The sequence below is a fragment of the Chrysemys picta genome, chromosome 2, assembly GCF_011386835.1.
Source record: "Chrysemys picta bellii isolate R12L10 chromosome 2, ASM1138683v2, whole genome shotgun sequence".
In the NCBI taxonomy this organism is placed as follows: domain Eukaryota; kingdom Metazoa; phylum Chordata; order Testudines; family Emydidae; genus Chrysemys; species Chrysemys picta.
In genome coordinates, this window is record NC_088792.1 from 274,776,418 (window position 1) to 274,790,498 (window position 14,081).

The window sequence follows — 14,081 nt, forward strand, 5'->3', positions numbered from 1 at the left end:
CTGTGGCACCTTATAGACTAACAGACATACACGAAAGCTTATGCTCCAATACGTCTGTTAGTCTTTTCAGAGGTAGTCGCTAAAGGTTTTACTGTACTTTGGTCTAATTCTGGTTGTTGGGTTTGGCGTGTGGGTGGTGGGTGATGCTGGTGGCCTGTGATATACAGAAGCTCAGACTAGATGATCTGGTGGTCCCTCCTAGCCTTAAACTCTGTGACTCTGACCATCTATATTGCTGAGACAATGAAGCAGACTGCTTTTTTTCATGGACTGTTAGGCACGCAATGGGAAATTATTGTGTGAAAAATTAACACAAGACCCCTCTACAAATCCCCGCTTCTTACCTGAGTGCTAAATTACATTCCGGAAATTCTCACCCCTTCATCTCTGCTCCTTGGATGTTCAGAACATGTCCAACTTTCGCTTGAGTAAGAAAATGACACAACATTGCATTGGCTAGTGAGGCTGTTTAGAAATATAGTGACAAATCATCTATAATTTGTATAACTTGATTAATTGGAAATCTTAATTAAAAAAAAAACACAGCCAGAAACAAAAATCAACGTGAAACGAACCCTGACCAGAAGAGACTGGGGAAAGTGATTCATGCTCAGAAACAAGTCTCCCCACTGCCTGTTACAGTATGGCCAATGCTATAATATGCATCTTTCCACTCCTCTTTTTTGTGAGCTTTAAAGCTGGTACTCAGTAACATCAGTCTACGATTTTACTTTCCCTGGACTTGTCAGAAGGGGGCGAGGACTGTTCCCTCAGTTATAAATCTCTTTGGTTGCATAGACTTGGAAAAGCAATGGCGTTTTTAAAAAACAGCCACTGTGTATGCATCACTTGACAATGTTGGCTGTTTGGCACTGCAAACCCAAAAGTTCTCCCTGAGCCACATTGGAGTCTCCCATTTTGTTTGGCTCATGTAAGCAGATTGAGGCCTCATTTTGTACACTGCTGGTGTACAGCTGGGCACTGGTGATAACATTTTTCATGCACAGAAACCTTTTATCCAATGGAGCCTTGTGCATGCAAACCCCATCACAACTGCACAGACATGTTGCTGCTGAGAAAGTGTGCGGAGAATTGTGCATGCACAGGTGGAGACTTGAGGCTGCACTGAAAATCAGGTCGTTTATCCCTAAAGTTTTCATGGTTTTAGTAAGTCATCTTATCGATGCACCTTCCATTCCCTTTCTTCCCCAACCCCAATAGAGATTGCCCAACAAAGCTCATAGTCTAGAGTTTGAGTGGCTATATTTATTTAGTCATTGCAAATCATTATTGGAAGTCGAAGAAACTGTTTCCAGGGGTAGTTTAATGGCCTCTAAATCATTACTGCGTGGAATGAAGTCTGCCAATAGGGTCTACTAAACAGTGAACAGACCCCCTTCTCCGTCCCCTGCCCCCAGTCATTTCTACACTAAATTAAGGGGTACTTCCATCTTCAGTGGAGAATGCTGAGGTGATGACAATATGGACCAGTCCATCCTCTCTCCATTTTTTATCATGTTATTGGCTGGGGTTCATTTGTTTTGAATTTCAGGCTGGCCATAGACTTCAAGTGCTTTTAACTATGTTTGAAGAATGTGGATTGCGCAAATTGCTCTGTAAACTACTTTCGCCTGCCCCAACAAGCTGCTGCATCCCATTGACTGTGCCTGTACCAAGATTCATGTCTGGGCTTTGACGCAGATCTAGCTCTGCTCAAGTGGTGCTGAGTGCCAGAGCTCAACGAGTCAGGTATCCCTGAAAGGGTTTTTGTTTCAGTCGTGGCTGAACTGGGATGGTCCAGGGGATGTTTTGAGGAACTAAAAGTAATAGCGGTATCAGTGATCCTGTAATATTTACCCAAATGGCTCCATTTGTAAATCAAATACATCTCAAAAAGTGAGCAGTTTGGGCAAATGACCTGGCTGGTTCAGCTAGGTATGTGCTGTGGTCAGCTTTTACATGGCTTTCTGCTCCCAAGAGCCAGGACCTGCTGCGGTTTCTACTGTACAGACAATAGAAGCTTTCTTCTGCATTGCAGAAGCCACAGCCGGTCTTGGTCCTCATGTCCTGGGTCTTGGGCACAGAAGGTAATAACAAAACCACTTTCTTTGGATATAATTCATTGAAGCCACCAAAATCCACAAGCTGTACGAAGTCACCTCCTGAGGTAGTTCACCCTCAGTCCAGGAAATGTCTTCACCAACCTGCTCTTCGTTCTCATAAGTACAACCCCTCCCACCCTTCCTTACACTTGTCCACTGGGTCTTGATTCATTTCGGAGTCCCTTTCAAAACTACATTTCTTGCTTTTTAATCCCTCCACAGCCTTGCCTTTCTCCTCCCCTCCTTATTCCTTCATCTGTCAGCCCTGGTCTCCTTTTAATTGCTTTACACACAATCTTCACCCCTGCTAGTGCAAGAGCCTTCTCCTCTGCATCTCTTTCCATGCCTCTTTTGCTGCCTCATCTTCTTTGTCTCCATCTCTTTTCAAATCTCATCTGAAAACACCTCATTGCCTCCTTGCCTGTGCCACCTAATTCCTCTCCTCCTGATATTGATTGTGAGCCCAGCTGTGCCACCTTTCTTCTCATAAGTCAGCGCTGCTCACACAAGTCCCAGGGGAATTACTTAAGCAAGAGCTTGCCAATGGAAGTAAGCATTACGCAGGCAAGTCCTCCGATTTTAATGATGATTTACACATTAGGGGGATTTCAATGCCAGGATCTCATAATATTTCACAGGTATTAATAAGAGAGGCCTCACACTACCACTGTGAAGTAGCTAAGTATTATTATTCCTATTTTATAGATAACTTCTCTGTTGCCTCAGTTTTGCTAAGTGACTTGCCCAAGGTCACACAGCAACTATGTTGTAGTGGAAGGAATAGAAGCCAGGTAACCTGATTCTGTGGTGTTTGTATTGCAATAGTGCCTGCAGGCCCCGACTCCCACTGGACCCCCTGGTGCTAGGCGCCGTACAGTCACATAGTAAGAACAGTCCCTGCGGCAGAGAGCTCACGTTCTGACTAGACAAGGCAGACAAAGGGTGGTTTAGCTTTAGTTATGTAAATACAGTAACACAGCAGACAGTGTGTGTTGGTTGTGTGTCTGTCTGGTTGTCTTTCAGATGCAGATCTGTACTGTACTGACACTGAACCATTTTGTGAAGACACACACAGGTATAGTCCTGAAAAGAGACTAAACTGCATCTGGTCTGGAGCCAAACATTTTCCAGCTGGGATGAAAAATATTAGCCCTTGCTGTGCTGCAACATTTATCACTTATTGCCTGCCAGCAACGTGCTTAGCACCGGCCATACATCTGAGTTAGCCACAGCCTATATGATTTAGTTCAGGTGCACACAATATATGGCAGATGACAGTCTAAACTCCCACTTGGCAAAGTCTAGGTCAGGGGTCTCAAACTCAAATGAACACAAGGGCCACATGAGTACTGGTGCATTGGCCCAAGGGCCGCATCACTGACACCCCCCTCGCTGGCCCCGGCTCCACCCCCACTCCACCCCTTCCATGAGGTCCCGCCCCTGCCCTGTCTTTTTTCCCCCTCCCCCGAGTGTGCTCCTCCCTCCCCCCCCCCGGAAAGTGCTAAGCATCATACAGATCACTGCTGCTCCTACAAGTCATTTCCAAGCGGTTTTAATAAAATATATACACTCAGTAATGCACCTCACTCAAAGGACAAAACATGCACTTAGTTAGATTTACTTCTGTTAAAGTCCCCCCCGCCCCCCACTGCACTGGGCTGCACCACCACTCCACCACTGCTCGGCCTCTTCCAGGGGCGGCAGGTTTGTAGAAATTTTGGTGGTGCCCAGAACCTGCCCCCCCAAACTCCACCCCCACCTGCCTAAGGCCCTGGGATGGAGTTTGGGTGCTGGGTGAAGGCTCTGGGCTGGGGCAGGGGGTGGGGGTGCAGGCTCTGGGATGGAGTTTGGGGTTAGGAGGGGGTGCAGAGGTGAGGCCGGGGGAGGTGCATGGGGGCGGCAGGCAGGGCCGGGGGAGAGACCTGGCTGCCACATAAAATAACTCGGGGAGGGGGTGGGGGGGTGAGGGGAGTTTGGCTTTGACCGGAAGTAACTGGGGGGGGGCGGGCACGGGGAGCTGGGCAGGCCGCAGGGAAGAGCTCCGTGGGCCGCATGTTTGAGACCCCTAGTCTAGGTCCTTTGTGCTTTAATTAATTTGCACGTTGGTTCAATTAAGCCCTCCAGTATCCTCCATTGTATGTTGGCAGTTTGTTCTGCTCGTTCTCCTTTCGGGTGACTAGGTGTACAAGTGCTCCCTGGAGAGGAGATTAGAGCTGACTGATGAAGAAATCCACGGGGACGTTCCAGGTGAATGAGGCCCTCATGATTTTCTTAGAAATATAACCTGCGTCAGTCACCCTACTTAGTGCCCAGTCTACCAGCTCATAAGTGAATCTGTTCAAACAATGGCTGCTATAAAGGTCTGGCAGAAGCTAGTGCAGAGCATTCAGGGTCTTGATCCCTCAGCATAAGGAGGGGTCATATCTCCTGCATTGAAAGATGGACCCCCTACTTCTCAGCACCCTTTTCTGCTTTATTAGCACAGCGTCAGCCAATATATTTGGTAAGTTTACCTTTACTCATTCTTGTCCCTTATGTGTCTCAGGCTGGAGCCATGCTGTGTTTGCCTCTGCCTGAGAACTTGGCACTGATACTTCACTATTATTGATTATTTATATTATGGCAGCCCCTACAGGCTCAGAATTCGATCAGGGCCCCATTATGCTGGGCAATACACCATGAAACAAGACTGATTTTATAAAAGAGATGTGCCAATGACTCAGTGGTCATTGCGGTGCCGGGGATTTGAGTTTGGATTCCAAGCTACGGCCTATGCTCATGGGGCCAGCAAAAGCCCCGATTCTGTGAAGTCAGCGTGCACCTGTCTCAGGGAGGTGTGACATGGGCTGATGATTCCAAAAGAAGCTACTGGAGGGACTGACTGGCCAACACAGATGCGTGGGTGAAAAGAATGGGGCAGCGGGGAAATACAAAGGATCCTGGAGGATGCCCTCAAATTTAGGCACCCTGGTTATTCGTATTGATTAACCATTATTCCATTTTACGATGAGACTCGTGATATCTGGTGCATTAATGTGAATACACCCGACTCTCAACTTGCATCACTAAAAAAAAAAAAGTTTCTAGCCCTCATGGTTACAGAGAGAAGCTCAAAACCGTGACCCTGGAAGGCAAATAAATATAACCCACTGATGAGTGTCTATTACCTGTCCCCCTCTGTGCTAATGCACAGAAGATCTGAGTTGATACTGCCGCAAGTCCTAGAGGCTGGTTCTTTAGGTTAAACTGTAGCAGCCCATGATTTTTATTTCTGGTGACTCCTGGTTCAATCCCTTCCTCTGTTGGCCAAGAGGGCAGCCATCAGGCAAACACAACCCCCAATGGATTATTTCTTAAAATTCATTGTTTTAAGCTAATCTCATGATTTTTGGGGGGGTGGGGGAGGGGGAGGAGACTAGCTCAGGATTTTTGATCATTAGGAGTTGGGAATACCCAATACCTGGTACAATCTCCCAGGGCTGCCCAGAGGATTCAGGGGACCTGGGGAAAAGCAATTTCGGGGGCCCCTTCCATAAAAAAAGTTGCAATACTATAGAATACTATATTCTTGTGGGGGCCCCTGTGGGTCCTGGGGCAAATTGCCCCCCTCGCACTCCTCCCCCCACCCCTGGCAGCCCTGCAATCTCTTGACTGTGAGGTCTGTTAGACTGTGGAATAATGTCACAAAAGAAGGGGAAACCCCATTGTGGTGTTTAAAACTAGACCCAAAATGACAGCACAGACTATACTGCTGGAGACAATGCTGAGCCAAGCTCAGGATCTAACAGGATGGTAGAGAAATCTCAGTGATCTCCTTCCCTGTTTATTGCATGCAGAGTACCAGGCTGAGTTCCAGCCTCTCCGCCCCTGTGAGCTCCAGAGGGAAAAGGCCTTTTTGGAACGAGAAGTCTACGTCCCTCAGTGCTTGGAAGATGGCCAGTTCCGGTAAGATAGGACAGCCGCCTGTGGACCCAATCCTGTACCACTGAGGGCAAAGGGAGCTCTGTGGCCGAGCGGGATTGGACCCCAACGTAGTGGACTGTGCTCCAGCTTCAGACTCTGTTGAATGAGTTCTCTAGTTTGGAATTATCTATGGGGTCCCTACTATTAATAAAAAAAGAACGGGACTGTTTTAAATGTGGTGGGCCAGATTGTCCTTTACACAACACACCTGGTGGGTTCCAACCCACAGGGGAGAGCATCCTCCATCAGGTTGCTACTTTCCCTCCCACAAATGCGGCAGGGAGGGGTTGGAGCCAAAGCTTTGCCACCCCCAACGTGTTAGCCTGCGTAGCTGAGCCGGAGCGAGGAGGGGGAAAGTAGTCTGCACCAGGTATAGGGCTGGCACAGTTTACGTCTTCCTTGCAGCAAAGGGCGGAGGGACCAGCAACTGGATTGGGACTTTCAAATTACCAGACTGGCCTAGATTTGAGTTAGAGAAGAGACTGACCTGCGCAGAGCAGATCTGGATCCGGATCCGGAAAGGAAGGATAGTCTAGTGGTTAAGGTGCAGGACTAGCAGTCAGAGTTCTGCTATCAACTTTCGGTGGACAAATCACAGAGGCCCAGATCCTCAGATGTATTTAGGCACTTAACTCCCTTGAAAATCAATGGGAGTCGGCGCCTAAATACCTTTGGAGATCTGGGCCTTAATCTTGCTGTCTTTCAGTTCCCTATCCCCCCAAATAGGATAACAACACTCTCCGACCTCACCTCATGGGGCGCTGCTAGGATAAGATCATTAATGTGTTTGTGGTGCTTAGACACTAGAGTGATAGATAAGCCTATAATTAAAAATTAATGCATTATTTAAAAAAATGAATCTGAGCTTTCCCACTATTTGGGGCTGTTCAGGCCTGTCTCTACATGAACATATTGTAGATCTGATAAGAGGTTGCACAGCTAGGCACCCATCATACTATGGGCTGGGCACTGAACTGAATGAAGACTGGAGGGGCCCTATGAGAATTCCAAAGAGATCTCATCAGTTAGCTCTGAATAGCCTAGAAGCAATCTCTAGAATACAGTTCTTCCTGATGCCGCTGCTGTGTTGTCACATTGTTCTTTGTCCTGTGACCGTCCCATTGCTGACAGGTATATTTCATATTGATGGACAATTCTGTTGCCAATAGAAAATGATGACGTGTGTCTTCTCCCCAGGACTGTGCAGTGCAATACGAATGGCCTCTCCTGCTGGTGTGTAGATGCCAATGGTATTGAGGTACCAGGCACTAAACAGACTGGAGTTCCAATAGCCTGTAAGTCAGAGGTCATCACTTCTTTTCATGGGTGGGTGGTAAAAAGCTATTTACATCCCAGTGTGACAACTGCTGAAATCAAGTGGACTTTGGCCACTGACGTCAATGAGAGCAGCAGCAGGCTTCTGGTGATTTATCGATCTTCCTCCGTGGAAGCTCTTTAAGTTACTCAGGACCTCATCATGCAAACTTTACTTACCTGAGCAATCCCTTCTTGTGTGAGTTAGAAATAGAAATTAATGGGATATCCCATTTCCTAGAACTGGAAGAGACCTTGAAAGGTCATTGAGTCCAGCCCCCTGCCTTCACTAGCAGGACCAAGTACTGATTTTGCCCCAGATCCCCAAGTGGCCCCCTCAAGGATTGAACTCACAACCCTGGGTTTAGCAGGCCAATGCTCAAACCACTGAGCTATCCCTCCTCCCCAATTTAGTCCAGTGTAATCAATGGTGGCCTGTCCCTGTGCAAGGGCACAAGGAGAGAGAGAGTGTGTGTCTATGTGTGGGTGTGGGTGTGGGGGGGGGGGTGAAACAGGGGCCTTGAGCCCCCATCCCTCAGAGTTTGGTTCTAAATGGGGCATACATTTTCAAAAGCAGGTGCCAAAATTTCACATACAAAAAAAATACAAGTAGCATGTGGCAATAGCATATGCAAATTCAAGCTCCATGTGGGATTTCCCACTGTTTCCTTTGCACTTCCATGATCAATTACTTGTTTTAATAGGAACAATTACTCATTTACTTTCTAAGGGCTAAATCTGCCTTCCACAGCCACACCCAAGTAGTCAGGTTGGGTGCAAGGACCTGGGAGGAATTGACTACAAAACACGTATTGTCTTTAATAGGAACTGAGTGGCTATGGCTTTAATGGCATCTGGGAGGAAAATGTGCCCCTCCCCAGGATCTTATGGGAAAGCGCAGGAAGTTGACATGATAGAGCATTGTTCTGGCTTTAGTCACTTCCAACCTTCTGGTACAATTTCACTTCACATGGCTTCACACCCCCTAAATTTGGATTTTGAGGCTCAGACCATCAGCTGGTGTAACGTGAAGAAAGGTCACTGATATGATGAACAGGTCGATTCTCATTTAAGTTGGCTGGTGAATGATAGATTCAAAGGCCAGAAGAGATCACTGTGATCATCTGGTCTGACCTCAACTCAGTCTGATAATCTGGCCTTGAAAACATGAAGTAGAGCTCACCTGAAGCCAGCAGGTTTTGCCTGATTTCAGCTGATGTCAGGTAGAATTGCTGGGTTTCTCTTGGGTAACTAAAACCATAAATCCTTCCCTGGTCCCCCAAAATGGTGAGTTTAATCTGAAATTTATACCGGGCTCTCTTGCAATATTTGATCATTCTCCTTGGCAAACCTGACTGAGCGACGGAACAAATTCATGGTCTCGATGTGGCCCAGAGAAAACTCAGATGTCCTCTAGAAAAATAAATGGTTTTGTGCCCAGCAATCACTTTCCACTAATGATGCCTCTTTGGTATTGTAGGTTTATCCTTTTGCCAGCTCCAAAAACAGCAGATCTTGGTAAGTCATTACGTCAACAGCAGCGCCATCTCCTACATCCCACAGTGCTTGAATTCGGGGGAGTTTGACCCAGTGCAGTGTGATGTGGGGCCGGGCCAGTGCTGGTGTGTGGACTCTGAAGGGATGGAGATTTATGGCACAAGGCAGACGGGGAAGCCAACGCGATGTAAGTAAAAAGTTCAACAAAATGTAGATTTGATTTCATGTTTGGAGGAAGGGAAATAAAAAGCTTGCGTGTGATGAGCTTGGCTGCCAGGAAATTTCAGAGTTGTCTTTCCCAAATCATGGAATGATGGTAGCATGTCCAGATAACTTGCATCCAAGAGTTTTAAAAGAACTGGATAAGGAGCTTGCTCGATTTTAATGCTGATTTTCAATAAGCCTGGGAGCACAGGGGAGGTTCCTGAAGACTGAAAGATAGCTAACGTTATGCCAATATTTCAAAGGGGTAAATGGAATGATGTGGGTAATTATAGGCCTGTCAGCCTGACATTGGTCCCAGGCAAGATAATGGAGCAGCTGATACAGGACTTGATTAATAAAGAATTAAAGGAGGGTAATATAATTAATGCGAATTAACAGGATTTATGGAAAATAGATCATGTCAAATTAACTTGGTATCTTTTATATGAGATTACAAGTTTGGTTGATAAAGGTACTAGTGTTGATGTAATATACGTAGACTTCTGTAAGACATTTGACTTCATACCACATGATATTTTGATTAAAAAACTAGAACAAATAAAATTAACATGGTACACATTAAGTGGATTAAAATCTGGCTGACTGATAAGTCTGAAAATGTAATTGTAAATGGAGAATCATCATTGCTCAGGTGTGTTTCTAGTGGGGTCCCACAGAAATCTGTTTTTGGGCCTCCACTATTTAACATTTTCATCGGTGACCTGCAAGAAAACAAAAAATCATCTCTGATAAAGTTTGCAGATGACATAAAATTTGGAAGAGTGGTAAATAATGTATCAGGTCACTGATACAGAGTGATGTGGTTCGCTCAGCAAACTGGGCTGTGTTGTCAGGTGTTTGGCTGTATGTGTGTGCGTTCTCTCTGTGTGCTGCCCCCAGCCCTGCACAGACAGCTGGCATGGCAGACCTCGAGTGAACCGCCCAATGACCAGAAGATCTGTTAAGGTATGAAGGCACCCAGCCAGGTTTATTCTCGACAAAGCATGGTCCTAGCTCCCTGGATCAATGTCTACAGTTACACTAGCACATGTATGCCCATGACAATGGACACAGCTCAGTGAATGGTGGGACTTTCATTCCCCCACTAGACTGGCCAAAAACACTCCCTCTGAGATACCTCTTTATACACCGATATGAACAAGTTACATATTGCCCCTCTGACATATCTGGGTACCACCCTCTGATGCATCTGGGTGCCACCTATTGCCTTATACTTATTGGCTCAGTCAAAATATCTCTATCCATTATGCTGTCATCCTGACTTTATCTTTAGGATGGGTCAGCGTGTTCCTGTTATCGTTGGTGAATGTGTTTGGTATTGAGGTACCACCCTTCTGGAATGTGCTTACGTGAGTGCCTAGCACTACTTAGGAATGTATATTTCTGCAATAGCAGCCCTGTTCTTGCCAGATTCTGTGAGCAGGGCCTGCCTCTTGCTCACAACTTAACTTTGCTTTATATCAGCAAATCTTGGCCACTACTTTAGCCCAGGCCTCAGGCCTCACACCAGGCCTCTGTTACAAGGGCTTATGTCTCAGGCTCTATTCCTACTACAGGCTGAAGCAAACAATATGCCTTTTAATATTTCTCAATGTGAATGTATGCATCTGGGAACAAAGAACATAGGCCATACTTGCAGGATGGGGAAGTCTATCTTGGGAAGCAATGACTCTGAAAAAGAGGATGGGATGGGATGGGCTGATTAGCTAATTAGCTGAACATGACTTCCCAGGTGCTACACCATGGCCAAAAGTGCTAATGTGATACTTGGTGGCATAAACAGGGGAATCTCAAGTCGGAGGTTATTTTACCTCTGTATTGGGCACTGGTGCAACCACTGCTGGAATGCTGAGTCCAGTTCAGGTGTCCACAATTCACGATTAGAAAGGATTAGAAAACCTGCCTTATAATGGCAGACTGAGGGCTGGTACACACTAACCCTCCAGTTCGAATTAAGATACGCAACTTCAGCTACGTGAATAACGTAGCTGAAGTCGGAGTATCTTAGTTCGAAATACAAGGTACTTACCGCGGGTCCACACACGGCAAGCAGGCTCCCCCATTGACTGTGCGTACTCCTCTTGCGAAGCAGGAGTACCGGTGTCAACGGCGAGCACTTCCAGGATCGATTTATCGCGTCTAGACAAGACACGATAAATCGATCCCAGAAGATCGATTGCTTACTGCCAAACCCGGAGGTAAGTATAGACGTACCCTGAAGAAGCCCAATCTATTTTGCTTAACAAAGAGAAGGTGAAGGGGGGACTTGATTTACAGTCTGTAGGTACCTGCCTGGGAAACAAATATTTAATAATGGGCTCTTTAACCTAGCAGAGAAAGGTATAACATAATCCAGTGTCTGGAAGTTGAAGCTAGACAAGTTCAGGTTGGAAATAAGGCTTCAATTTGTAATAGTGAGAGTAATTAACCATTGGAGCAATTTACCAGAGTCATGGTATAATCTCCATCACGAACCATTTTTATATCAAGATTGGATGTTTTTCTGAAAGATCTGCTTCAGGAATTATTTTGGGGACTTCTATGGCCTGTGTTGTAGAGGAGGGCAGACTGCCTGATCGTGGCTCTGGCCTTGGAATCTATGAATCTGTGTGGGTTGCTGTCAAGCACTTGTGGGAGGGTGAATTCATGACAGTGGATACTTGTTTTCCATCAGGTCCGGGGAGCTGTGAGATCCGAGACCGTCGCATTCTGCATGGAGTTGGGGAAAGGAGCCCACCACAGTGCTCAGCAGATGGAGAATTTTTGCCTGTCCAATGCAAATTTGTCAACATGACGGACATGATGGTCTTTGATCTTGTTCACAGTTATAACAGGTAGGAGCAGACATTTCTGCAATTGAGTGGCAATTCTGCAGACCTCTGTGAGTCATTACATCCTTGCACATTCCGGCTGTAGCCCACACTAACCCCAGTGAGTCTTTGTCTCCCTCTGCCGGTTGGATCAGATAGAGCTTGATGGGTCGTCTATTTCCTAAAAGCGAATAGACTTATGTTAGTTTACTCAGTAGCAGTTTGTGCTTTAAAAACCAGAGCCAGCTCATCAAACCCACAGGCAATGGAACCAGAGTATCCTTACGCATTCTCAGCTATCTCAGTATGATTGTCTTTTGTACAGTGTCTGTCATCCAAGGCAGCCCTCACCATACAGCATGAATTAACGCAATGAATGAGCTAGGTAGGAGCAGCGGGAGAGAGACAGGTAAGAGATGAAAGATGTTCCCACTGGAGACCTGGACAGAGATGCAGAGTCAGTGAGGTGGAAACATACAAGGAGGCTGTTTCATCTCTCAGGGGTGGCAGAGCAGAGGCTCTTGCACCCACAGTGGTGAGGGTGCGTGAAAGGACATTGCAGCAAGTCAGCCAGTGGGAGATGAACAGAGGGTGAAAAGAGGAGTATAGAGAGAGACCAGGGCTCTTCCATGGCTGGAGCAGGCCACTGGGGGACTTTAAAACATTAAAACACACTGATGGGACAGGAAACACTAGTCCTGTTGAGGTGCAGGAAGAGGGAGGGAAGTAGTAAGGTTTGCCATGGAGGGATGGGGATTGGAAAAGGGGACCTGATTAGGGACAGCTCTCCTTTTGCACAGCTGCTGTTGAGGCTGAGTCCAATTTTTCTGTGAAACAGTTGTGCCCGCCTCTCTCTAATGTGGCTAAATGGTCCTGACTTCAGACTCATTGCTTGTCTCTTTCCACTAGAGGGCAGAAAAGTAAACATAATGCCTGTCTTCTGGCTGAAGCCTATTCCAGCGGTGAGAGAGTCTAATTTAAATGTGAATCTTGTTGTTCTGAGTTTTGGTCTTTAATTTAAGCAAAAATAAAAGTACTACAAGGGCACGCCAAGCAGGGCTGCCCAGAGGATTCAGGGGGCCCGGGGCAAAGCAATTTTGGGGGCCCCTTCCATAAAAAAAAGTTACAATACTATAGAATACTATATTCTTGTGGGGGCCCCTGTGGGGCCCGGCGCCTGGGGCAAATTGCCCCACTTCCCCCCCTCTGGGCGGCCCTGAGGCCAAGTGCCTGGTGCAAATTTGTCAATGTGTCAGAGGAGGCTATTTTGGCAAGTGAAAGATAATGTGTCTGTTTCACTAGTTGGCTGGTGGGTATGGACAACCAAAAAGGCAACTAGAGTGAAGAAAGTGATGCTTTAAAATGACATTTTGCTGTTCCCATTGGGAGTTTTGCCTGGAAAATGGCTTCAGGACTGGGTTTGAGTAGCTTCCATATTACCGTATAAATCTAAGCAAGATTGTTTTTACTTCCAGCTTTCTACCTTTCTCTCTAAGGAACGTACGTAGACCCTGTTACCGCAGCATCTGAGCACCTCACAATCTTTAATGTATTTATCCTCACAACACCCCGGTGAGGTAGGGCAGGGCTATTGTCTCCATTGTGCAGATGGGGAACTAAGGCAGAGAGAGGCTAAATGACTTGCCCCAGGTCACACAAAAAGCAGCAGAGCAAAATCCGGAGATAGAAAGGTAGGAGTTTGGGAGCTGAGAAACCACACTGTTTTCTTTCTGCTTCCCGCATCATTTCCTCCGCAGTAAAGATTCTGGGGCAGATCTTTCAGCTGCTGTAAATTGTCATAGCTCCATGAATATTCTGCCTCTCTGTGTTATTTGGTTGTTGATGTACAGAACACAACTCAGCCACCTTTCTTGACACTGGGTGTGGTCAGTAAACAGTGGATACAATTGGAGCTGCACAGTCTGATAATAAAAGGGGGCTTCCTTAGAATCACTGAAAAATGAATAACAATGTAAGCCTGATGATGCCAACAAATCCATGTTTCTCTCCTTTTCTTTTCCATTTTCTTTACACCTGCTCCCATCTCAGAACACATAGGACAGAAACACGAACATGGCCGCAGTTCACACATCTGCTTCAGCCATTTTTGTGACTGGGTATGAGAGTTAAGATCTTGGCCATTTTGTCATTATCCACTGCTGGACAAGGA

General features: G+C 46.3%; 1 protein-coding gene across 1 annotated transcript in view; it reads left to right on the top strand.

Annotated features, from left to right (window-relative positions):
* The first annotated feature begins 4,541 nt into the window (after positions 1 to 4,541).
* The window catches only part of TG (thyroglobulin), a 202,401-nt gene continuing 192,861 nt past the window's right edge, over positions 4,542 to 14,081 (top strand). The window contains exons 1-5 of the mRNA XM_042860977.2: positions 4,542 to 4,605; positions 5,939 to 6,047; positions 7,263 to 7,360; positions 8,860 to 9,063; positions 11,776 to 11,935. Of these exons, the coding sequence (XP_042716911.2) occupies positions 4,542 to 4,605; positions 5,939 to 6,047; positions 7,263 to 7,360; positions 8,860 to 9,063; positions 11,776 to 11,935 (635 nt within the window). The remainder of the gene's footprint in view (positions 4,606 to 5,938; positions 6,048 to 7,262; positions 7,361 to 8,859; positions 9,064 to 11,775; positions 11,936 to 14,081) is intronic.